Source organism: Apiospora marii, assembly GCF_038362585.1.
Source record: "Apiospora marii strain CBS 49790 chromosome Unknown utg000009l_segment0_segment0, whole genome shotgun sequence".
Lineage (NCBI taxonomy): Eukaryota > Fungi > Ascomycota > Sordariomycetes > Amphisphaeriales > Apiosporaceae > Apiospora > Apiospora marii.
The window spans coordinates 2,901,516-2,927,297 of record NW_027117381.1 but is presented as its reverse complement, the minus strand read 5'-3'; the positions used below and the strand labels follow the sequence as shown (position 1 = coordinate 2,927,297).

At 53.8% G+C, this 25,782-nt stretch overlaps 5 protein-coding genes across 5 annotated transcripts; 2 read left to right on the top strand and 3 right to left on the bottom strand.

Annotated features, from left to right (window-relative positions):
- Nucleotides 1–99: 99 nt before the first annotated feature.
- On the bottom strand, nucleotides 100–2,477 carry PG985_012464 (uncharacterized protein; the record flags this gene model as incomplete). The annotated part of the gene is made up of 3 exons (XM_066832230.1): nucleotides 100–187; nucleotides 248–2,194; nucleotides 2,269–2,477. 3 exons carry the CDS (start codon nucleotides 2,475–2,477, stop codon nucleotides 100–102), a joined length of 2,244 nt encoding a protein of 747 aa, XP_066680280.1.
- Nucleotides 2,478–4,562: 2,085 nt separating this feature from the next.
- PG985_012463 (kelch domain-containing protein) lies at nucleotides 4,563–6,134 on the top strand (the record flags this gene model as incomplete). Its single annotated transcript, XM_066832229.1, has 1 exon — nucleotides 4,563–6,134. The coding sequence occupies one exon, from the start codon at nucleotides 4,563–4,565 to the stop codon at nucleotides 6,132–6,134; it is 1,572 nt and encodes a 523-aa protein (XP_066680279.1).
- A 2,134-nt stretch (nucleotides 6,135–8,268) lies between these two features.
- On the bottom strand, nucleotides 8,269–8,988 carry PG985_012462 (uncharacterized protein; the record flags this gene model as incomplete). The annotated part of the gene is made up of 1 exon (XM_066832228.1): nucleotides 8,269–8,988. One exon carries the CDS (start codon nucleotides 8,986–8,988, stop codon nucleotides 8,269–8,271), a length of 720 nt encoding a protein of 239 aa, XP_066680278.1.
- Nucleotides 8,989–16,858: 7,870 nt separating this feature from the next.
- Nucleotides 16,859–19,190, top strand: PG985_012461 (uncharacterized protein; the record flags this gene model as incomplete). Its single annotated transcript, XM_066832227.1, has 4 exons — nucleotides 16,859–17,502; nucleotides 17,619–18,668; nucleotides 18,758–18,938; nucleotides 19,002–19,190. The coding sequence occupies 4 exons, from the start codon at nucleotides 16,859–16,861 to the stop codon at nucleotides 19,188–19,190; spliced, it is 2,064 nt and encodes a 687-aa protein (XP_066680277.1).
- Nucleotides 19,191–22,773: 3,583 nt separating this feature from the next.
- PG985_012460 (uncharacterized protein) lies at nucleotides 22,774–25,141 on the bottom strand (the record flags this gene model as incomplete). Its single annotated transcript, XM_066832226.1, has 2 exons — nucleotides 22,774–24,617; nucleotides 24,673–25,141. 2 exons carry the CDS (start codon nucleotides 25,139–25,141, stop codon nucleotides 22,774–22,776), a joined length of 2,313 nt encoding a protein of 770 aa, XP_066680276.1.
- Nucleotides 25,142–25,782: the final 641 nt, after the last annotated feature.

The following is a 25,782-nucleotide window of genomic DNA, read 5'->3' as shown; positions in this document are numbered from 1 at the left end:
TAGTCTGCATTGTTTTGTCACATCTATCTCATGAGCAAATGACATAATAAAAAGGTCGTGCCGTTCATTATACAGAATCAGAATACCTTCTCCGAACTTTTAACCCTCTGCTTCCATCTCGTAGCTGTTGGACCTGTGCTTGGGCTGGAAGTTGAAACCAGGATGGGCCGGGCCAAGATACATCTCACTAAAACCGGGGTTAGCGTCTAGCTCTTCAGATTTCCTAATAGGGGATTTGCATGCTTACCTGATCTTGATCCAGTCCTTGTAGTTGTCACTTGCCAAAAGCGTCTCGAGCTCGTTTCGGCCCCGGTAGGCAGGCGGGCGTTCATTCAGGCTAGGGGGGAGGTGCTCCAGAACCCCGATGGGAATGTATCGGTGCGTGAAGCTGAGCCACTCGAGCAAGAACCGCCGCGTGAACCCGATACCCAGCTCGTCGGAGCCCCAAGCCTCCATGCCGAACTTGCAGAACTTCTCGATGTAGCCCAGGCGCTCGGTGGCGGACTTGTCGAGGTACTGACCCTTTTCGATTTCCTCAAAGATCCAGGGCTTGACCATGGCACCGCGGGCAATCATGACACTATCGACCTTGGCGTTATCGACGTGATCAAAGTAGTCGACATGCGAGTAGCAGTCGCCGTTGCCCAGGAAGTACATCCTGCCATCAGCCGAGTTGGCCTGAGTGTTGGCGTCGGGCTCCTTGGCGGTATCCGCCAGGTCGTCCTTTTTCTGGTTGTAGGACTTGACCATGGCAGCGCACTCCGCGATGTATGACCAGTTGGCGCTTCTTGTGTAGCGCTGTTGACGGCTTCGGCCATGCAGCGTGACGGCGGCGCATCCAGGGGCCCCCAGGAAATCGCGCTGTTCCTCGCCGCCGAAGGCTAGTCTCTCGATGGTCTTGGCTGCGTTCGGCTTAGCATCACGGACGCCCATACGCAGCTTGGCTGTTATGGGCACCTCTCCAGAAACAGCATTCATTCCCCGAATCATCCGCTCCATCTTGTTAGGTGCGTCGAGAAGTCCGGAACCAGCGCCTGTCGAGTAGACCATATCGATGGGGCATCCGCAGTTGAGATCGACCACTCGCAGATGGGGCAGGAAGCTGGTGAGTGCCTCGGTTGCCTTGACTGCGATCCAGGGCTGGTTGGCCGAGATCTGGGCACCGAATTTGAGATCCTTCGAGTTGTCGTATCCCTTGACGATCGAGCCCTCCGAGGGTGTGTACCGGGGAGGGGAGATTTCACTCGTAGACGCTTTCATAAGAGCCCAATCCCCCTTCGCTCCCTGAATTAGGGGCATGCCCATTGCCATCTCCGAATACGTGACTTGCGCACCAAGCTCAACACAGAGTCTTCGGAAAGGGAGGTTGCCCTGCGTAGTCAGAGGAGCAAGCACTGGGGTCTCGCGACCAAAGTAGATCTTGCGCTTCTCGCTGGGCTTGAGCGGCGGGTCCACGAACTGGGCTCTGAATTCCTCACGAGCTGTCTTCGAATCCTCTTGGTTTTCGGTGCTGTGGCCGCCCTTTCTGTTGTGGAAGTCCCTTGAACGCGAAGCATCGGCATTGAGCCACTGTATGTATTTGTCGGATTTCTCCAAGTTTGCCTTCTTCTTTGCGAGGCTCCATTTTTGGTCGCTGGAAACGGCATTGACTGTCCCTGGGCGCCTGTCTGCAGCGTCGTCGTCTCCGGAGAAAGGCTGCGAGGGGTCGCCAGCACCGTTGAGAACGAGCTCCTTCCGTCCGTCTTCGCGCTCGATCTCCTCGGAGTGGCTCTTGACAAAACGGCATTTCCAGCCTGACGGACACTTTCCAAACGACTCAAATACGGGACACTTTCCGCCGAGGGTGTCAAGATCCTCACGCCGTCCCTGTGCCATGTAACCACGCAGATTGTGGCTCATGTTGCACCTCTCCCCGAATCTGCACTCTCGAGGTGAGAACTCATTGGTGTAGGCAACACTGTTGCAAAGCTTGATGGCATCAGAGAAGTGACCATACTGGCGGTCCTTGTTCTGACCCTTCTGCTTCTTGCGGGGCTTCTCCTTCTTGCCGTTGCTCCTGTCATCACGAGCATCGCCGCGAGTATCACCGCGAGGGTCTGGCTTGCCATTGACAGGGTCACCGGTGCTGATGGATCCCTCAGCTGCATCGTCGTCGACTACATTTGTCTGAGCAACTTCATTGGAGATGAGGTACCTGAACCAGTTAGCATACTCGGTACATACTTCAGATGATGGGCAGGTAGGCTCATAAGAGGGTGTGGTACTCACTCGGCCTTGATGGCGGCGAAGCCTCTTCTCCTGTTGTCGACGGTACCATCTTGGGTTTTGAGTTTCTTAGATGCTGGACCCTCAGTTCCATCTTGATGTTGGGTGACCTCGTCGTTGTCATTTTCCCGCTTGCTTGCTGGATGGAGCGAACCATCCAAGGGTATGGACGTATCATCCATCTTAATGTCGGAGGGCCCCTCGTTAGCCATGGTATTTTATTTGCTAGGGGTGTGTGTGTTAGAGCCTCAATGCACCGAGATCTCCTAACGCTGTTGGCTATGCCACTGTAATTTTGTCATAAATTTTCAAGCCCGCCACCCTGCAGGTCGATTGAGCAGTAGCGTGCATCAATCAAGTACTGGCCGTATTTTTTTTGGACACTAAGCTGGTAATTGTGAACCTAACATTGTCTGGTCGGTACCTCTCGTTAATCGATTAAAGTGCCCCATTCAAATTTAACATTGATAGCTTTCCTCCATCCGACCACCAGAGATACAGGGCCCAGGCACTCCCTCACCCTCAACCAGCCAGTGTCACTGATCACACCAACCTTGAGTGCCTAGCTCGATCACTGCCCTGTAACCTTACCCCACCTTCCGAATGAATACACGTACTTGGCAGGTTGATGGATTTGGGGAAAGGTGGCCTAGTAGGTTGCATCCAGGAACCGTCTCCAAGCATCCCGTATGCAGGTGAAGGTAATATTTGCTCCAAGGCCCGGATCCGACAAATCCTAATTTTATGCACCCAAACTCTCTCCTCCAACTCGTGCAGCGCTGGAGTGGATGCAAAATAGCAACCCTCAAATTACCATCGTGGAATCTCGGTAACGGTGCGCTCGGAACATTCCGTTTAAGCTCCGGGCCCGTCACCTTACAAAACACACCAGTCTTAGCCCAAGCTCGATTTGATAACGTAACTTCCAGCGGGAAGACTTTACTAACGTCGGACGAATAGGCAGGTACTTGACTGTAATAGGTACTGCAGGCATGGCATGGATGGATGTTTGAGTTATCTCATCAATGAGGACACCTACTGCCTACCTCCCAGCATGAAATGGATGAACCTCTGCTTTATGTACCTGTGTACATGTGTGCCGCGCACCACGAAATGCCAATATCGATCTCCCCCAGTCGAAAGAAAGGCGGACAACACCAAGCAGCATCAACATCGCATCGACATTCATCGATCAGATTCCTTGCCAAATCGTGGGCACGGCCATCAATAGTTGGCTCTTTCTCACGTTCAATGTAACATTGGAGGGGTGGACGACGAGAGCAGAGTCCGAGAGCGTCATTCAGCTCCTGTAATTCCAGAACTGTAATAGGTACAACCCGTCTAGACGGGATGAAAGCAAGACTCATCAGCTTCATGCAGGGGCTGGCTGGGCCTGGGCCGGCTCTACTACTTAAGTCCAACTCTGCAGTTTCGGGTAGGTACCTCTTGCTACCGCTACCGGGCTGAGCTGGCTAGCTCCAGTACTGACAGCACTCAACTGAATAAATCGAAGTAGGGTACCTTAAGAGCCCAGAGCCCAGAGCCCAGAGCCCAAAGAGCACATGACATGACATTGATTGACAGCAAGCCCCCTGGCTGTTGTCCTTGGCTGCCCTGGAAGTGTCCTGGCCGTCCTCTCAAATGTCTCAACCAACCGTCCCCAATCCACAGTGAATCCATCCTTGTATCCGTTATTCTCTGTCTTCGGCAGTCTTGCTACTGTACCTCTACCACTGCACCTAAGCGTCTCCGCAATCTCGCTGCGACTTGTGGTTTGGGATTTGGAGGAGGGGCCCAACAGGTCAAAACAAAACCACACAGCTGTATCCCATGCATTCCAGTCGTCTCGGACTCCAGTCTGCCAGTACTCCAGTCGCCAGGCCAGACCAACGCGAAGACCATCGTTGCGGCTGCTGCTGTCTGCCTGCCACGCATTGACACCGTCGATACTCCTTTTTCTTCTTTCCTTCTTTCCAGCTTCTCTCCCATGTCCAGACCAGATTAGGCGTCGAATAATTCTTTCTGATTTTCTTGCTTTTTCCCCTCTGCCAACCGGGTTCCTTGGTGAGAGATCTGCGCTGGATCCTGCATTGTCGCAGTCTAGCCCCCTGTTGACATTGACGTCGCGTGCCGGTTACAGTGTTTCGTAACGCCCCAAGACTGCCCCCCAGCCTTGCTGTCACGATACACTAGCAACCTCTCGTTATTGCAACCATAATCACGTTCTTTTTCGAGTTTCTACACTCAGGGGTAACGACATGTCATTATCGCCCGTCCCAGCTTGCTGATCAACAACCATGGCCGACACCTCCCGCCCTTCCTCATCCTCAAAGACTCGGACAGTGCGCTCCCAAAAGATCCAAGTTCCCTCTCCCGCCACAGCTCAGGGCCAAGCCTCGGACCAGGACGAATCGCTCGACCGCGCCCTCCCTATACGAAGTCACACGCCAGGCCATTTGTCCTCCAAGAGCCAGAGCCACAGCGGCCGGCGCAAGGCCTCGGAGAGTTCGATACGGCAGCGCTCCCAGTCGTCAGTGGCCAAGACGTCGTACGCAGCACCCCTACCACCACAGCCGGTGCAGCCGGCGCCCGTCTTCAAGACGGCATCTGCCAATGGTGACACCAGCGCCAGCGCGCGCTCCTCGGGCGATATATATGCTGGCTCGTCAACCGAGGGTGGAGGTCGGGCCAGAGACAGTGATACGGGACGCCCGTTAGCCCTGCGCTCCACATCTGCGATTGTCAGCAAATCCGCAGCAGTCAAAGAAAACCCTCCACGCAAGACCACGAGCCAGGCCGTCCGCGCACGTGGGCCCTACACGGCCTTCCCTCCCCTCCAAGACCCCGCGACGGCGCCCGATGTCCCCGCTGCTCCCTCGTCCGGCATGTACTGGTCGCGAGCCCCCGTCTCAGGAGCTGCCCACACGCCTCTCCGTGCCCATACAACAACACTGGTTGGAAGCAATGTCTACATTTTTGGAGGCTGCGATTCCCGGGCCTGCTTCAACGAGCTATACGTGTTGGACGCCGACTCTTTCCACTGGAGTAGCCCTCATACGGTGGGCGATATCCCTGTCCCGCTGCGGGCCATGACGTGCACGGCGGTAGGCAAGAAACTGGTCATATTTGGCGGCGGTGACGGTCCAGCATACTACAACGACGTTTACGTGTTAGACACTGTCAACTTCCGGTGGCATCGGCCGAAAATAGTCGGGGAGAAGGCGCCTAGCCCGAGAAGAGCGCACACGTCATGCCTGTACAAGAACGGTATTTATGTCTTTGGAGGCGGTGATGGCGTCCGCGCGCTCAATGACATATGGAGGCTTGACGTCTCCGACGTGACCAAGATGAGCTGGAAACTCATTTCGAGCCCCACGACCAGCAGCCCCAACAGCACGGCGGCTCGGGACAACCGACCGAAAGCACGAGGGTACCACACCGCGAATATGGTCGGCAGCAAACTGATCATCTACGGCGGATCAGACGGCGGGGAATGTTTCAACGACGTTTGGGTTTATGACGTCGATACCCACGCGTGGAAAGCCGTGAGCATCCCGATCACCTTCCGGCGACTTTCGCACACGGCCACCATCGTGGGGTCGTACCTCTTCGTGATAGGAGGCCACGACGGGAACGAGTACTCCAACGACGTCTTGCTCCTGAACTTGGTGACCATGACGTGGGACAAGCGGAGGATATACGGTCTGCCGCCTAGCGGCAGAGGCTACCACGGCACCATATTATACGACAGTCGCCTAGTGGTGATAGGCGGCTTCGACGGCAGCGAAGTGTTCAGCGACGTCTGGATGCTGGAGCTGGCTGTGCATGCTTATTACTCCCAGATCAGCCATTTCACCATTGAAGTGTGATGGATAAGGTTGGGCAATGAAGGGGCATGTTGAGGTTCACCATCGGACTCGAGTCGAAGCTATAACCTCTGACGACATGCTGGGCAAACTCTGCTCGAGTCGGAGCTGACGCCCTCTTTTGGGGTGTATCATGTACCCAACAAATGGGGGCGTCAGCTCATCAACGTCCGACTGTTGGAGTACAATGCTTACGCCGCGAATACAAGAAGCCTCAGCCGCTGCTCCGTTACATAACGGACTTGACAGACCTGTTAGATTGTACTATCTATGATATTTATGTCGAAAGGGTTAGACTCTGGGGAAAGGGGTTGATGGGTGAGAGCAAGCGGACCCAACGGGAAAGTGCGGCCATATGCTGCTGCTGTCCGTTTGTGTCATTTATGAGCAAGATCTAAGCAGCTGCTACACGCGCCTTTCAGAAAGTCAAATGAAGAGTAGCAGCTGACTACCTACGGGGGGAGACAACGAGTTATTGTTTACTTTTGGATACACCATGTCTGTCGGGAGGTATCATTGATGTGTGTTTCGGGAGGGATGGGGAGGAGCGTTTTACGATTGATGGAATAGCGGGACATCTTTTATGAAATACCCCTTTCTTCGATATCTGAACCGAAAGAATTGTATAATTATGATATTACTTATAACGATTGATGCCCCTTTTGTATACCGTGAAAGAAGAGCAACAGAAGGATGAAGGATATTGGGAGAATGACAATACAAATGCCGAAAGGTTCAAGGGTCTGTCTCTTCGAACAGGTGTTACATTACGGTCACTCGGTCTCGATATCTCTATCCAGAGGCTTGCTTGAGGTCAACAAACGAACTTTCCTATGGTCGTTTCTTGAGACATAATACGCTTTTAACGTGGTACTGCCTTGACGCCTGGCTTCTGTGCTGGAGAAACGAGACGAAACGACACCTAACGTACCAGACAGCCATGTATGTATGCTCTGCTTCTAAGACACGCACACCTCTCTCCTCTCGTGAAGCAAGTCCGCTTCCCGGCATCTACGCCCAAGTGTAAGAAGTCCTGACGCGGTCGAGTCGCCAGTTCACGAAATGAAAGATTTTCTGCCCTCCTACCAGATCATCTCATCCATCGTAATTCCGCCCAACGTATTTGCCTTGTCTGCCCACCCAGGGTAGAGAGACCCTCCCTTCCTCCTCTTCTTCCACTTCCTCTCCTCCGTGCGCATTGTACGCACATGTAGAGGCAGGCGACTGGCGCTGTAGAAAGACTCCAGTTTGTGGGTGGAAATTTTTCACATGGAATGATCTGGCGTAGAATACCCACCAGATGAATGATACGACATCATCTGACCATGGTCGTTGAATGGTAGCAGCCGCCCGCCAATCTCGCGATCTTACCACCATCTACCGTAGCACTGGTGTAACGAGGCCCCTTGGATATATGTGTGAATATATAAGTCACCGCCGCCTTAGAAACACTCTGTGTTTATTGATTAAAAACTTCCGTAGACAGAATCTCTTCATCCTCCGACCTTTTGATATTCTGAGTTGGCCCTGACAAGACATATGTGTACCAACATATCACTCGAGGGGAGTATGGGCGTTGGTCGGCCTTTACCTAGATGGTATGTTCAACATGCTGTGAACACTGTTGCAATGGCCTTCGATCACCCGTGGGCCGAATACTACGCGGACGAGATTCACTGCTGCGCCATACTTGTTGCCAGGCAGCCCTTGAGGAACAGAAAGGGACAACGATCATGATGGGTGCAACGTTTGTGTTGCACTTCTTCCATTCTCCAATTCTTCTATGATTATCCAGCACAATACGCAGGTCTGTCTATCTTGGCTGCGTTTTTCTTCCAGCCCGCCCCCTTTGGAGCAATTCTGTTGCCATAAAGGGGCGGGCCACCGAAATGACTAACATACAAACAAATGGAAAAAGGGTATGAAGCGAATCAACCACCCTCGTCATGCGAGAAGCAAAACCTCTAACTCCAAGTCATGTAAAGCAATGCCGCATTATGTTTTTTCCCCCCGGGATTTCCCACCGACGATGAAAATGCCACTCGCGTGGTGAGTTGCTGCTCACAAAGAATGTGCATAGCCTTCCATTCGTCACGAGGGGTTGTTACTCGAAGCAAGATCGATTAATCGAGTCCGCTCACTTCCGGGCGCCCTCCTTGCCCTCCGCCGCCTTCGTCTTCTCACGGTCGGCCAGGCGGCGCTCCTCGGCGGCGACCATGTCCATCCACAGGTCCTGTCCCTCGTACTCCTCCTTGTGCACGCGCTTCTCAATAACCTTCTTGTGCTCGGGGTCGTCGGGGTCGAGCATCTTGACCGTCTCCCAGCGGCCCTGGCCGGAGCGAGCATCGGCGGTCTCGAAAGCGGCAGTGGCGATGAGAACGGCGAGCGTCAGGCCCTGGGCATAGACACGGGCCTGGACCAGCTTCTGCGACGTGGACAGGAACTTGTTACGGCCGACCATGACACCGGCAATGCCCATGGACGCGAGCCATGAGACGAAGACGATCGAGTAGCGGTTCTCACGGCCCCAGTCGTTGAGGCGCTCCGTTGTCGTCTTTTGCTGGTCGGCGATCTGGTTCGCCTTGGTGGCCTCATCGACGTAGAAGTTCATGGGGTTGTTCAGCTTGTGGAACTCGATGCTGTAGCGCTCGGCATTGACCATAGCGCCGAACGTCACGGTCGATGACACCAGGAAGGAGCGGAAGGGCAATGTGAGGCCCCTGAACGCCGGGTAGCGCTTCGAGGCGCCAATCACGCCCAGCAGGCCGAGGCCGAGGCCCAATCCACCTCCGATAACTCCGCCCTTGAGCACCTCATTGTAGTGGGCTGCTTCCTCTTCTTGCGAGACGACCTTCATTTTGGCGGGGTGTTTTGTTAGGCGATTCTGGGGAGGTGCGGGTAGTGTCGAATCGACTTGTGAACGTTCGACGAGAGGAAAACCAGGTAAAGCAGCGACCGGTTCTTGTTATCCTTCTTTCCACCCCTATTGAGATGGGTTATTCTGGTGTACGAACGATTATCGTCAGATGAACGTGGGGTTGGAGATGGAGCTGTTAGTTGGTCCCCACGTTTTGTGTCGAGGCGTATGTGGTTTGCGGAGGGGTGGTATGATGTGAGAAAGAGTTGATACGATATCAAAAATGCTGTAGGGGGGTAATGGACAATGGCCAGGGTCTTTTTCAGCTGCAACCAGATCTACCTATATATGCAGAATGAAACAAGATCGTAAGAGTTGCGTTGCAGTGACAGCTTACTACTGCAGAAGAAGGGAGGCTTTTAGGTTGACGGGAGTTCTAGGACAGGTTTTCGTCGGTTGACGGGGTCTGAGTAAGTTTGGGGAGACCTTTTTCCCAGGAGCTTGGTGTAGCTCCCAAAACCTGGCATGATGTAATTGAATAATCGAATGATGGCTTTGACCGGCGCATTCGCGCTCTCGTTTTTTCAAATGCCGAGCGTACACCGAGAGCTGACAGCTGGCGCAGCACTGAGCCGCTCTCCGCCGTTCCGCCTTGAGCCAACTGGCCGACAGCTGCAATTGGAGCCAATTCTTTGCGCCTCGCCGTTTGGTTCGTGATTCGGCGTTTGCTCTTGCTTACCAGGAGGAAAACAAGGTAATCTACTAATCAATCTGCCACCCGGGGGCGGCGCATTGCGACAACTAGGCGGGAACAAGCGCCCATTATCGCGAAGTCCCGGGACAGAATCCGGAGAGGCCGCTCTTCGGTGCGCTTTCTCCTACGGAGATATTCACCCATATTGACGAAGATTGCATGCAAGCGCAAGCAAATGATGGGGTCTTACTCAACTGCTACGGCGCAACCTAGAATCTCACAGTTCGTTCGTCGTTTGCATCAGCTTGGGACTACCTTGCCTCTATGTATGGCGTCCAGGCCCGGACTCAACGCCGCGGTCCTTGGTTCGCCGGTCTCGGTAGGCATTGCGGCAATTGCCGCCATAAAATTGTATCGTACGTGGCTGTTTAGCGACTTGAACACTGGAGAGGGCAAGTGACAACAATTGGGAAGGAGACCCATCCAAGCAATCAAGGAGACAAGGGACCTTTTAGGGGACCTGAAGCAAACACATACTGTAGCTCATTGCGAAATTTGGACAGGATCCCGTGAACCCAAATGTGCGGCAATGGAAGGGGACCGAAGGGAACTAGCCGCTGCAAATTCTCAAGCACAAGCAGTAGCCTGGATGGCTGGCGGCGGGTGGGCTTCTAGAAAAATTCTAGGGTACCCGGCAGCTCGGCGAGACTGCGGGCGCCCATCGGCAAGGCTGATTCCCAGCACTGTACCTTGCCAAACCCGAGTGATGGGATCCTGGGCCAGGCCAAAAATCCCACATGCCTCGGCAGCCACTGGTTGGTCGGGTCTGGGACCTGGGACTTGAGACTCGGCCAGACAGGGACCCTGAGTGTTGTTGTGTTTGAGAAGAACACCTAGCATGCGGTGTGTGTGACCACGAGCCCCTTCAAAACTCTTTGACCGCCATAAAGCATCATCGTGAACGTGGCTGAGTGGATGTTGTTCAACGTGTTGGCTGGAGCCGCATGCAAGATGCCAGCCGGCACTCAACAATGATCGCAGCAGCTGCAGTATGACCTCGAGTCATACCCGGTGGGCATTCACGCATTTACGTAGTCAAGTGCCACTGTAATATGTAGTGCGTATTATATTTACATATTGTTGGGCAATTTGTATTCATTATCGGTGAGTGAGATGTGTACATCTGGAACCCGGGATAAGCGACTGATTGAATTGTGTTATGATCATGCTAGCCAATATTGCTGACCAGGGGTAATACGGTACATCGATGGCTGACGATGGCGAGTTAAAACAAAACTGTAGAGCATGCTGTCTGTTGGGCTTTCATGTCCTGGAGCCTCACGTCGAGTCCCCGCCCGCATCGACAGTGACGCAAAATGACAAGTACCTATGCCTGGTTGCCTTGAAGTGCACTCAAGCGACCCGCAAAGCCGTTAGATAGATGTGGCTTTTTCTCTTTCTTTCTTTTCTTCTTGGTTTTTTGGAATGAGGAGGAGTAGCCTTTCCCTGTAAATAACGGTCCGTATATAGGTGCTAACCGGAGATAATGATCGAGACGCACGCATTGGCAAGGTCACGATTATGCAGGGACAGGACGGACCACTACCACTAGTGAGCATTGCCCAGGCATATCCTGTAAACGAGATCAGAAGAGCCGCCGCTGGCTGTCGTGTTTGCATTGTCCATTATCCGCCGAGAAAACGGTTATGGAGCCCCTGTGAATGTGTGATGACCTGGTGCGTCCCGGCACGATGGTTTCCACGAGGTTACGCTCGGTGAGGGGGCGCCCAGGGTGCGGCCAGACAAAAAAGTTCCATCAATGATCAATCGGCCGGAGCGAATCGGCCATTGCGTTTCACAGACTCCATGTTCACATGGAGGAGCCAGCATTCAGAGCATCCACTGGACTCCCCTCATCATCATCCTTCTCCGCTGTGCCTCCTCCTCTGCGCTCTCTCTCTCTGTGCCCAGCCGAGTCTCGCGACGGCCACAACGGTCATGATGCTCCTTTGAGCGGCGGACTAGCACGAAAAGGCAACACGGCTTGGCTGCTGGAGGAGTAAACAATGCGGAAACCCCCCACAACTCTGAGAGAGCTCTCAGAGGCTGTTCATTATTTCTTTTTTTCTGTTCTATTCTTTTCTCCCCTCACTGCTTAGGGTTCCCTTTGGACAATGACCACACACTTCGGGAGATGACTTACCCACCATCAGTGGTGGCTGCCGCGCTGCCGAAGCGGGAAAACGCCAAAGGCGGTGAACATGCAACTACTCAAGCGCAATCTACTTGTGATCAATCGCATCGAGTTTCGAGTCTGGGATCCCGCGGTAAATGGTGGGTGGGAGGGGGTAGGCCAGCAGACGGTGATGTCAACCTGTCGGTGAAGTTCCCGCAAAGAAGCAAGGCGTTTTTTTTCTGCTTTATTAATTCTTAATTATTCCTTCTTCTTTTTCTGTAATGGAGGGTCTGTTGCAGGGTAATTCTTCTTGTGGACGTGCCAAGTGCATATCGAAACGGATCTGCGCAGACTCCGGCTGTCCGTCGGTCCGCATAAGAAACCTTACTACTCCGTACTACAGTTGATATTCCCTACCTGTGTGTAGATATAAAATGGAGCCATCTCAGATATTACTAGATCAGCATTGAGAAATGGCGCCAAACTCCTCGGGATTAGAGCGATTCGATCGGATACACATAGTTCTTGAGACGGGACTCGCGACAGGAGGTTACTGTCAACCGGGTTGAGGCGACAATGCCGACCGGCCGTTGTCCGATACACAGATGGAAGCGTTCCGAGGAACAGCAACTGATGACAGCAGCGGATGGACGAATGGATGGATGAATGTTCCCGTCTTCCCGACTAGGTACATGCCGAGCGTCTAAGCAGCGCCAGCTCAGCCGCTGACTGGCTCGCATCGTGTTGTGGTTACCCGTAGATGCAAGTTACTGTATCATTATTGCTCGAGCGGCTACGGCATCTGCAGGTGACAGGACACTTTGCTGATATGGTAGAATGAGGATTTGCAGGTGGATTGTTGAATCAGGTTGATGCATTGGCGACCAGAAATGTCTCCTGCGTCGCAGGGAATGGGTTGCGCTTGTGTGAATGACATTTCCTTTGACGGTCGGCGTCGAGGGCTGATCCTTGTGGACGCCTGGGACCCCCCAGGAGGGCAAGTCAAGAGAGGAGAATGACGGGCAAAAGACCCCACCAGCGGCCGAAATGGGCACTTTGCATCGTCTCGCCAGGTCTCGCGGCGCTCTCTACGCAAGCAGGTAACAATGCGAGGATGCCCAAGGATGGACAGGAAACGGTGTCTGCGTGGTCCACTTGCAACCTCGTTAGATTCTCGGTCATCTCCTGATGATCATGGTGCCCAAGCCCCGTGAGCGGGTTACAGGCCGATCCGGCTGCCAACAGCCTTTAAAGCGTCGCACCGACTTGCCAGCTCCGGTGTATGATGAGTGCAACTGAAGCCTCGGTGCTAAGAGACGCGAGGGGCGGTACTATGATTCCCTAGGCCGAACCGGATCCGACTAGACTGGGGCTTATATCAGTGTCGCCTCACGCCCAGCGTCCTTGATGGCGTTCCCGTTTGATCGCCGCCGTGCCTACGCGAGCGGAATTGTTTGCTTCGGCTACGGTCCTAGGCCATGTTTCCGCGGAACGAGATGGCCCAACGACGCCACTACCGGAAATAGAATCCCTCGGAGCGCGCATGGCTAGATGTGCACGAGCTATTCGTGTGCTGAATCAGCTTTACAATTGAATGACTGCTCAGTAAATAAGTAGGTACGAAGCTACCTGGAATCGTGGCGAGGCCGTAGGTAGGCACTTGCGCACGCGCGTGCGATCTGCTAAGTAGGTATGTATCGTGGCTGCGTGGTATGTGCATTCCCATTCCACGCATTCCACGCATTCTACAGGGGGGTTCTGGTGTTGGCCAGCCTGTAACATGCGTGATGTTTGCGAAGTACCTCAGCTACAGGTTAAGTAATAGCCGGCGAGCGATGGCAACTGGGTTACTGGGGGCCGCAAGCACGCGACTAGCTCAGCCTAGCTGGATTGGATGGCTGGGTCGCTTCGGCCAATGGGGTGTAAAGGACCCATGCTGTCAAGGCCACTAGACAAGAACCCAACTTGGTAGTCGATGCAGCCCCATGAGTCAAGCGGCCGGTAGTCCACTGGTGAAGAAGCCTTGGAGAAGGGCATTTGAGTGGATTGTGCGAAAAAAGAGATCGAGATGATGCCGGTCAGTCGGGCCAATTCCTACCCTTTGACGTAACAGTACGTCGCGCGAGGGATTCTTCTCTTCTGGGCGGAGAGGTCATGATGGCGGCCTAAGAACCAAGCTGAGGACGCTCAAGGGAGGCAGGCTGGCAGGCGATACTACCTCCCTAGGGCTGTAGAGGCGCTTGAGAGCAAGTACTGTAGTAGTAAGTGCCGGATATGCGCACGCCCGCCGAGGGGCGGCAGCGGCAGTTGATGCAGTCATAATCATTCAGTACAGTGATAGTAGAAACTTTGTCGAGTCGCCGGCTGTGGAGAGTTTCGTCCGAAGTGGTAATTTCGAGGAGCATTAACGGTTGCCGTAGCACTGAAATCTAGCCTCAGTTGGGTTAGTGGCGCATGCTACCCGACCCAGGGAAATATCTAATCCCATCGTCACTTGAAAGCCAACGAGCGCTGTCTCGTCTCGCATCTCATGGAGAGAGGCCCTCTTTACCCCCAACCGTGGTCACTGGTGTGTCGTTTGCTCCTCGTACCGGCGGTGCCATACTGATGTAATCGAGTGCTGATCGACTCATCCGTAGATCCCCCTCCAAAGTCTATCACCAAAAACCGGCGGCAGCTTCGCAGACGGGCAGGCGGGATGATGTCGTCGCGGATCGACTCCCAGCCCAGTCCAAGGCACAAGGTAGTCGAGGAATTATCGACTCCCGGGATCCCGGCTTACTTGCATGAATGAGGGTCTCACCACCAAATTGATCATAAGTGACTCGCCCATAATCCAAGTGTAACCCTGACACACTGACACTACACGGTGATTGCACACCCTCTTTCTGCATCTGACATGCATACATGAGTCAGGAAGGAAGGCAATCAAGTTTGACGATAATTGGCAATTGATAGTTCTGCGCATCTCAAACGTCAACACCATCATAGACCAAGGGGAGTTGGCGATACTTGCTGTCTTGGGCCAAGGCGCCCATCCGTCCTCTGGGGAAATATTACTGCGTCCATAGTGTAGGTACCCAGAAATTGCTTCTTTGATTCTCTCAACGAAAAAGTGGCCCGCAGCAGATCATTGGCTGCCGTAGCTGAATCCGGCTGGCTGGCTTCAGTCTCCCCCTGGGCCCTGGCTCGATTGCATATGTTGAAGCTACGACATCGAACGTCAATGAACCTCTGTCGATTCCAAGGCGAAAGACGTTCGTATGTTCGAGACTCGGCCGATCCGTCCGGTTGCCAATGGGGGTGGTTGCCTATCATATACTTCCCCTCACCTTCTGCTTCTCCCTCACGATACTGTGAGATCTGCACTTATACTGTACAAGAGCAACCTGAGCCCACGAGACGCGCAACACAGATATCTCCACAACTCGAAGTAAACTTGAGCGCCACATTGTCACCCAGCTGGTACGTGTACGGTATACTCCAGCTCCAGTTCCCCATTTCATCTTATCTCCTCATCTCGTCCCAAACCCAAGGACAGGCTGTCGTGGCTCTTGCGTCGCAGTAGCGCTCGCCCGCCGACTCTGAGGGTCGGGATCGTCCTAACATGTCGTTGGCGCATGAGCCAGCCAGCAGCAAGTGCCGCTTGCGCCCATTGTTTAGATAGCCGACTTCACCATTTCCTAGGTAGCTTACAATACCCATCTAAAAAGAAGTACTCGAAAATCCACGATTAACCAAGACCCAAGTTAGAGGCAAACCAACTTGAGTCACCTATAGGAATAAGGTTACAATTCCCATGTGGCATCTGCAGCCACGGACCCTCAGATTACATTAGTCCTCACTCCAGTTCTTGTTTTGCCTTCGGCTGGGACCAGTACTGCTACATGTTGCCAGACTTATAAGACGGGGTAATCAGATAGTTTCGGGGCCGTGGTGCAATCATGAACTCTCTCCCCCTCTCTTTCCTTCTCCCGGCACCTGTCGAGCCCAGACCAGAAACCGCTCGGAGAGTGTTGCTTTTCTCTTGAGCTCCTGTCCCGTCGACGTCGCACAACCACTCCAGGTGACCGTCGTAGTTGCCCAGTTGCCCCGTGCCGAGTGAGCGAGTATCTGCCACCGCCACCCCTTCCGACATTTGTTGTGCATTCCCAGTCCACTGCGACTCAACGACGAGCGAACAGCCTTGATCCTGGGCTGTTGCTGGCGTGGTCAACTAGCCACTTCCCTGGACCTTGAACCTGGACCTGGACCCTTTGGAAATTTAGTCGCGTCAAGCCGCCGCTGCTGCTTAAACGGCTCCATTTTCCCTCCAGCCCAATTATCCATTACACATACCCCATAACTGCTCATATCCATCCATCGATTACAGTAACCCCGACCGCCTCCCTCGTAAAGCCTACGGCGGCCACAATTAGGGAACCCCATCCTGACACTGCCAATCCAGTCCTGGGAAGTACTTTCCCTTTCAGTCCGAGCCTGGCTCTGGTACAAGCACGGTAGAGCGAGAAGCAAGCAGAAGATCCCGTACTTGTGACCCGTCTTGCACCAAAGCCTAACCCCCCATAAGTGGTAATTCACATTGCAGGGGGTGCGTGCAGGTGCAGGAGGTACTTCCAGACCTACCTACATAACATCTTATGATACCTCATTAAGTCGACATCCCTCGCATCCCATCCTTCTATTTCCGCCTCCTCTTATTCACTTCCGGTGCGCACACACACATTACCTGCAGTGAATTATCAGAGCGGACTGTGGGATTTGGATAGTATATCTCTCTGCTCTTGTTGTCCTTGGTTGGCACCGCCTACGAACCAGAAAGGCCGCTGGCGATTTTACTGCACCTCCATCAGCAGCCGTACTACTTTCCAGAAGTGCCCTAGCGCTCTCGACCTACTGGTTGTACCCTCACTGTTCTCCTCTCTCGCTCTGTTCTCTCCCACTCCCTCGCGCGCTGCCTCTGTCCCGTATATTATTCAGAGGAACCCCACATCGCTGCCATGAGAGGCATAGGTTCTTGGTTGACAGGCAAGACGGGTACCTCCACGACAAATAGTCCAAGTAATAACACCCCCGAACACCCGTCTGCCAGCCGCACCAGCAACGATACGTTTGCAGGCGATTCCGCTGTCGCCGTCGCTGCTGCTCCTACACCATCCTCTTCACATTCTCTCGACTCGCCCTCGCCCTCACCACAGCCCGCGACGCCTGTCGACTCGACAAGCAGTCCGCTTTACGCCCATTCCTCCACTAACAAGTCACAACCCATCAAAATCGCCACCCCGAATATCCGTTCTTCGCGGTCACAGTCGCCCACCACTCTGAACGACTTTGACCACAACAACAACAGCAGTGACCACAACCCCCTCCAAAAACAGGTCCACAGCAATTCAGGCTTTATTGACGGCATCACCACCGACTACATCCAAGCTGACACAGACGGCGACCTCGACATGACTACACCCGGTCTTGAAACGGCCTTTGGCCGTGGTCGCCATGACTCCTTTGTGAGCGCTGGGCCGAAACCCATTTCCATGAACATCAACCGCGACCAGGCACGCGGCCGCCGCGAAAGTCTCGCCGGCAGCCTGATGAACGGTATGAGCTGGGGAGGTTTGTCGGTCGGAAGCTTCATTCGTGACGAGTAAGTTACTGCCATTTCGTGTGCCACAACCCCGCGTCGCTTTTGCTTGTGTTTGAGACACGAGCATAGAGTTCTTGACGTGTAAGTCGCATCGTCCACTGACACTTCTGCGACAGCCTCATGGTGACTGGCTCGCCCTTTACGGGCGGACAGCCTTCGTCCTCGTTCCATTCTTCGTCGTATATCCCCAAGATGGAGGCCGAATACCTGCGCAATTTTGTATGCTGCGATCAGAAATTGGATACGATGCACGATCTTTTACGCCATTATGAAACAGTCCACACGAACAACAATGTGCAACCAAACCGGACAAATGTCATGGGCCAAAGGCTGTCGATGAGCAGACCCTCGGGATCTGGCTCCGCGCTGTCTGGTGCAGCACACAACGGACAGAACTTTGCACCCACCAGTGGCGGGTTTGGCCTCGGCCAACAAGGTCGCAACATTGCGAGCAATGGAAACGGCCTGGGCTTTGGGGGCATCCAGATGGGCCGGCAACACTCTGGGCTGGACGGCTCAGCCCACAAGCAGTCGCAGCTACTCAATGTGCAAGCTCACGATGACCTTGATGCGATGGGCGACATGGAGATGGAAGACGCCGTTGGACACATGGAGCTTGACGACAGTACCCATCGTACCATCCAACAAACCCGACAAATGTTTGGCCAGCAGCAACGGCCACAGCTGCAGCTGAACCTGAACGGCACCAATATGCAGCAACAGGCCCTTCGGACCTCGCAACCGTCCACCCCTGGCACGACTGGGTTCGGATTCCAGAACAATCCTACGGTTTCGTCAGTGAACACGCCGACACTCACCACACAGCAACCGAATGGCGTCGACGATGGTCTCGGCGGGATGGGCAACCTCACGGATTTCGGCGACTTCTCCCAGGATCTTGGTTTCTTCATTGACGACCCAGCCAAGCGTCTGTACAGCCCTAATGGAGCTTCTGCACAACAGCGAGCTCTGCAGCAGCAGATGGCGCAATTTGGCCTGGATCAGTCCCAATTCAGCGACATTACCGATCCTCAACAGTTGGCCATGCTGCAGCGAGCGATTGGTGGTAACCCGGGTGGCCTCATGATACCACGCGAGGAAGACAAGCCGTTTAAGTGCCCTGTCATTGGATGCGAAAAGGCGTACAAGAACCAGAACGGTCTCAAGTAAGTTTCCTTTGTCTCCTTTTCCTTTTTTTTTTCTTTGGTTGTCCCGTAAGCTTGTCTGGAATGCGGTTGCTAATCGATTATGCAAGGTACCACAAACAACATGGCCACCAAACACAACAGTTGCACGAAAACGGAGATGGCACATTCTCCATTGTCAATCCCGAAACATCGGCTCCCTACCCCGGCGAGATGGGAATGGAGAAGGAGAAGCCACATAAGTGCGAATGGTGCAACAAGCGATATAAGAACCTGAACGGCCTGAAATACGTAAGTTTTGAGTTTATTCCCTCGGCGGCTACCGGGTCATCTAGAGGCTAACAAGCGCCGCAGCACAAACTACATTCACCACCTTGCGAAGCCATGGCACAGATGGCAGAGCTGAAGGCCTCGCTAGCCAGCGGCAATGCGACTGGCAACCCCATGAACCTCAACCTACCGGACACGCTAAACCTCAGCGCTCTCAACAACATGAACATGTCCCAGGGCTTACCCGGCATTGGCGAAGAGATGCAGATGTGATGGGGTGCGTCGCTCGACGACACCATCGCATGACACTGGTTGTCACCCCCAGCAGCGACGCTCGATCGTGCTTCCGACACGAAGGGCCCCGCGCGCCGGGCTTCTCCTTCAAATTAGACATTTCGCACATAGACTGGATACAGCTGGCCCTTTTCGCCGCGGCCTCGGAGGCCCTCACTTTGTGGCTCAGAAAAGTCATGTTTTCTATTATGCATTGGGGCTGGCGTTCGAGATTGCTTTTGAACGGTGGATTACCGTATATACCCCGATAGACTTGACGCTTGCATCACTCGGTATACGAAAACACCTTATATGAGTGAGGTGAGGAAGGGATGGAGGTTATTAAAAGTTTTTTGTTTTGTTATGTTTTCATTTGCTCAATGTTGTCGCAGCGTTATGCCGAAGTGCCAGGCCACCGGCAGCGCGCAATCCTCTCAACTCGGTTTTCTCCTCTACTTTTCTGCTGTACGTATGTAAACAAAAGCAAATAGGCGTTCTTGACATGAATCAATCCACAGCGATTACAGTATCTACTTCGGGCATGGACCGTGACATCTCGGATCTGCGGAATTGGCCCAGAGCCACCATGTACGGTAGGTGCCGTGCCAGAGAGAGGCTCATTCATGCATTGCAACATATGCAAAGTTGCGGGCACGCAGGCGTGGAATGTTGAGTTGCCGCCGGGAGCATGTTTCCCCTACGTCAGTGCGACGGGATTTTCATCATGTGAAGTTTCCAAGGCTGGAAGTTCGGCAATGGGTGTTCATGAAGGTGGACCGATAACCCGGTAACCCACCGTACAAGCAATGACTCGCGTTGCAAGCCTGCGCACCCTCTGGCCGACGCTAACGCGGGGCTTGCAGCAAGCTGTGTCCCATGCACGACCAGGCCGTTACCTGGAAGTAACCAAGCAACAAGGCACCAATGTCTGTGCATCCAGCGTGACTGACGTACATTTCGCATCCATCCATCCTCAGGTGTGTCGGCCGCAACGACATATCCAACCCGGCATGTTTATGGATACGGTATGGACATGGGCATATGCTCGATGATACTTACATGCAATTCAAGTTGTGAGTGCATGGGTCTGCCGGTCCGCCTTCGGGAAAAGGAACAACATAAGCCCAAGCCGAGTGTTCAGGCGCCTCGCTCATTCGTCATCATCATCGAGGACTTCAAGAAACATGGACGTGGCCATGTAGCGTGTAGCGACTGCACACTACCCGACTACTAGCTACCTATTGAGTAACAGGGGTCGGTGGCGGACGCCCTGCCCACTGCCACTGCCACTACCACCTACCGGCGCCCAGGCGGCAACGTCGCCTTGAACCTTTATTGGCCCGTCCTTTCATTCTCGAACTCATGTACTTTTATTTTCCAGCGACGCCGCGCAACACGATCCCTTCGTCTGGACCCAGGACCTATAGATCGCTTCCGCCAGCGCCCCCTTTTTTTTCTCTCATTACACATGGATGACTACCTATGTACCTTACAAACATCTAGACTTGTCCTTGTTCGTTGCCTCCTTTTCTTCAGTTGTTCTCACTTCTCCAGGGTAATAGTAGGATGAACTAATTCATCCCATGAAATCAAACTACTGTAATCCCCCTCCTTGGGGGGCCAGGCCAGCCCGTGCCGCCACTTTGCTGTTTCTTTGCTACTACCGTACTGTACTACCAATCTGCCGCTGAACCAAATATCCTTAAAAGAGCCGAAGCTATTACGTCTCAAATGGCCAAGTCCCCCCGAGATATCACCACGGGCATGGCAAGCGCCGCCTGGGCGGGGGAGATAGGTGAGGGGCAAATGGGCTTGCTACTGTAGGAGGAGCAAGCGAGGAGAAAGAAGCATGGCTTGTGGGTGTGCGCTTCTCCTGCTCCTCTTTTTGGCTACGGCGAGCAGCCAGCTGGAGCTGGAGTTTCGTTCGGACTTTGCTTGACATACAGTAGCTAGCTGGACCAGAGTCCGTCAGAATCTGGACTGACCGAGAGACAGCGAGAGCCGCCCGCCGCCAGCCCTCTCACTTGTCACTAGCGATCTTCCGAAATTTGGGAGAATCCGTTTTTCCAATCTGTATGGTACGCATGGCTTGTTGACGCCACATTTCACCCGACACCCATCAGAAATCCATCACATCTACGCCCACACCCACATAACCCACCCACCCCCCTCTTCCACCCTAGCAGCAGTTGCAGAGTGAGTGCATGGGTACTAGTGAATATATGGACACATGGATATATGGAGGCCCAAATGGAGATATGTACGGAGTAGTATGTAGCAAGAGAGCGACAGAGCCAGCGAGAGCGAGAGGTGAGAGGTGAGAGAGGAGGAGGCGGGAGGCTCAACGAAGGAAAGAGCTGCTTGAACCAATAGTAATGGACCCTTTCCCAATATGGCCCCTCCCCGCTGACTGCGCAACACAGTTCCGCACCGGGTCTCTCTTCAAAAAGAACTGGATTGCTTTGTCATCGTACAGAATACACCTTGGGGGATCCAGTATACTACTACTATCCCGGTATATCCATCTCCATCTCATCTCACTTGGCACACACACGAGCCAGCCACTGCGACCTGCGGTTGCATTTTCGCCGGTTAACGCACGCCCTTCCTTCACTATTTCGTTTTTTTTTTTTCCGCGCGCGGGCGGGCGTGGGGCCATAGGACCAGAAAAAAAAAGTAAATCATCAATGCCTTCAACCAAAAATAAAAAAGTGCCGGAGCGCCAGGTTCGCGCGGCAATTGCTATATTGATCTCTGTAGCTAGCTAGACTCCTAGACTCCTAGACTCCTAGACTCCTAGACTCCTAGACCCTCTCGCCCTCGCGTGTCGCTCCTTCAACACCCCCTCCTCCTCCCCCTCCACTCCCGTACCACATCGTCCCCGTTTCAGGGTCTCCATGGACGGCGCCGTGGATACTGACGAAAACGAGTTTGAAACTTTGGGCCCTGAGAGGAGTCCCTGAGGCCCGCCCGTCCATCTGCGTCCGAAACCAAGATCCCCTCCTCGTCATCTAGCTACGCTGATCAAATCTGGACATCTGGACGTTTCCAAGCCCCTAGCTTCGCGTGATGGATGGGGTCTCTCTCTGATTTGTCGGTCGAGCTAACAGCTTGCTATTTAGTACGGGTCGAGCGTCTAACTACATACATAAATCTACTTGTACAGTGCGTCCAGAAACCAGCAGGAAGCGACACTTTTATGTATCCATCTTGGCAGTGCTAAGCGTGGTAGAGTATGGTAGTACATGATCATTGTGGATAAGGACCCCTATTCTCGAACGTCGTCCCCCCTTGTGGTGAACATGTGAACCACCCCGCATATGCCAAATCCCTTTCCCAACTCCTAGCTAAATGTCACCGTCGTAAGCAAAAGATATGGGCTGTCTCCAGACAGTAGTGGCGCATGTCTGGCATGCAGAATCCCTCATAGCTCATGCCGCTCATCAAATGTAAATCATGCCCGTCTACCCCTCACCGTCCCCCTCACCGTCCGCCACTCTCGACCGCCCCTCCTGTCCGAGGTAGCACCTACATCTTCTGTCAGATCTCCGCCTTGCTGCGGCAGTCCAGGACGATGGGCTTACTAAGCAAGATCCATGCCTTCAGAGTCGTCAATGTCGGACGGTAAAGCCTGCGTACGCTCGCTGCTGACGCTATCCTTGCGAGACATGCTGGAGTTGTCGAAACGATTGCCATAGTTTCCATCGACATATTCTAGCTCCTCTCCACCGATGACACGGCCTTCCGTGTCAATCTCCTGCGACAACTCCACGAGGGCGGAGCGTGGAAGTCGCAGGAACCCTTGCGTACGGACTATTCTTCCCCAGTTCGTAAGGCAGAAAGAGGCTGCCCTCTTCCTCAGCCACTCTTCGTTGGCCAAACCTGCACAATACCAGATAATGCAAGCGTGGAGAACATCTAACTCCTTGGCCAACCTGTTGACACACAGGAGGCGGAGATGGGGGATATTGTAGATATTCGACATGACCAGCAATCCTGCGACATCGGCAAGATCGTTCACGCCGTCTTCGGCGTGGATACTATCCGTATAGAGGTAGTTGAGGAACGCCTTCACCACGCTGTACGGCTCGGGAATATGCATCTTCTTGGTGTGGAATTCGGCCATTTGAGCATTGTACATCCGCGCAAAGTGCGGCCATCTAGCTTGAAGGATGAGTTTGTGCACATAGATAGGCGGCGATGTCGGCGCATCAGGGGAAAGCCAGTTCTGGTCAGCTGGAACATCGCTGGTCCTGTATTGGCCTGCACTCATCATATCATCATCCTCATAGTCTCCTGCCAAAGCGGTGATGACAAAGTCGGTCCCGCTGTTCGATTCAGGCGGCTGGTTGAACAGTTTCGCAAGATCAGCTCCTAGGCCTTTCGAGGGTTGTTCATGTGACCTTTGGAAGGAGGGTCGGGATGACTCGGCTCGGGGCTCTGGGGCGTTGTTACCCAAGAAACCATACCGCCGAAGATCGATTTCCACTATGTCGCTCAGATATTCTTCAGAGACTGCAGGAACCATATCATGGCCCGAGTTGTCTTTGGGACAGCCAAGCAACCATGCTTTTGTGCCATCCTCATTCATAGTACAGTAGTGCCAATCGTAACCTGCTTTGAAAATTTCCCGTCCTTCAGCTAGCTTCTGCCATCGCAAAGCTCCTAGGTCAAGCGAGGATAAGGAGCATTCTTTCGGGGCTATGGTAGCTGCCGGAGTTACAAAGTCGAGGAGTGTTCCTGCTGAATAGATGTGAAAGTGCCTCCCAGCGCCTTGCGACGGAACATTGGCGCCGGAAACGAACTTCATTGCCGATATTGACCCAGGAGCCATGGGAGCATATGTCTTGAGTTGGAAAGAAGGGGTGTTGACTTGTGCCGTCCTAGAATTGGCGGCGTAGCCTGAAGCCCCTATGACCGTGGGGCTGCTGATAGAGTATGGTTGGCGCGGCGATCCCGTTGTTCGACTACCAGACGAGTGCCTGTCTGATACGCCCATATGCGGACTTGTTTCGAATGCAGGACTACCCTTAAGATCGAGCCACCACAGATCCCCAGTCTTATCCATATCCTCGCTGAGACCGCCGAAGACCCATAGCCTGTCACCCCAGATGTAGGCGGAATGGTCAAACCGGCTTACAAAGCGCCAAGACTTGGACCATGTGTAGGTCTTGAGGTCAAGATAGCAGATATCGTCGAGAACGTAGTTATCATGGCCCGTAATACCGCCGATAATGAATAACTTGTCTTCGTGCAGAACGGCGGCATGACGGGCTCTGCCTTTGGGAACAGGGCCATTCACATGCGGCTGCATCCAGTGCGCCGTTTTGAGATCAAACACTATCAGATCCGAGAGGTAGGTGCGGTGCTCGTTTTCGCCGCCGAACACAAGCAGCTTGTCGCCCTGGTATAGTGTCGCGGTGTGACCTGAAATCATGTCTTAGCGGGTGAGTACAGAGTTTGCGAGTCGGACAAGACCTACCCATCCTGACCCCCGGGATGTCGCCAAAGTTGTCCACGAGACTCCACTGGTGGCTAATAAGGTCTAACTTCAAGACGTGGTTGTAGACTTCGTCGGTATACTGGTCGAAGCCGCCAAAGGCGTATATATGATTGTTGCCACAGTAGGTTACGGAGGCGTTGACGAGGCAGGCGGGTCGCGAACCAAGGGTCCTCGTGACTTTTGGCCGATAGCTTCCGTCAATCATGGTGCGGCCCTTGACCGGAGAGTTGGGCATGACGAAGGTATTGTTGGAGGATGCGACGGAGGCCGGAGTCCCTGCGTTGGACGCCATTGGGGAGAAAGATGGAACTGCGGATGGCGGCAAGGGGACTTCAGGCGGTGGGAGCGCGAGGGCTGTCGATACAGAAGAGGACGAGGCTGAGACCGGGGTCGGGGCCGGAGGACCGCCAAAGAGCGAGGTTTGGCAACTGGCTGATTGCTGGTCCATAACGGGTCGGTGCGATGCTGGAGGTTCAAAGGCAGGCAGACACAAAGGCAGGCGCGATTGTGTCGATCGTTATGCAAGCATTGCGTTCGTCGAAGGGAAGCGACAGAGGGCGCCGAGTGCGACGACGGCGGCGACGGCGACGACGACGACGGCAACTGGGGTGATGGAATGGAATGTAAAGAATGAGTGGCTCGGTAGCGGTTGCTGGCGGTTCGGTGGTGTCGGTCGAGGCTGGGGTGATCCAGTGGGACTTTTTGAGTTACGTTATCACAAGAGTGTCAGTCAGTAGGTAGGTATGTAGGTATGTAGGTAGCCTTGCCTTGTGATCAGGTCAGGCCATTTCCAGCATTTGATTATCGTTAGCGCGCCGGACTTGGCATTCGCTAGTTGGTCGTTGGTACCGAAAGGCAAAGGGAGACGCAAGCCACAGCGCTGAGTACGTAGCTCACGAGCCACAGATGCACGTGCCATTTTTAAGGGATGCGTGCAAGGGTCTTGGTCCCCAACTCCCCCCACTTCACTTTTGGGTTGCTGGTCGGTTGCCGCCCTGCGGTTGCCCGGTCAAGATGCGCAGAAGCGGAAACTTGTTTTGATTAACGTATAAGTTCATCACCTTGACTTCTTGAATAACCATTACTACT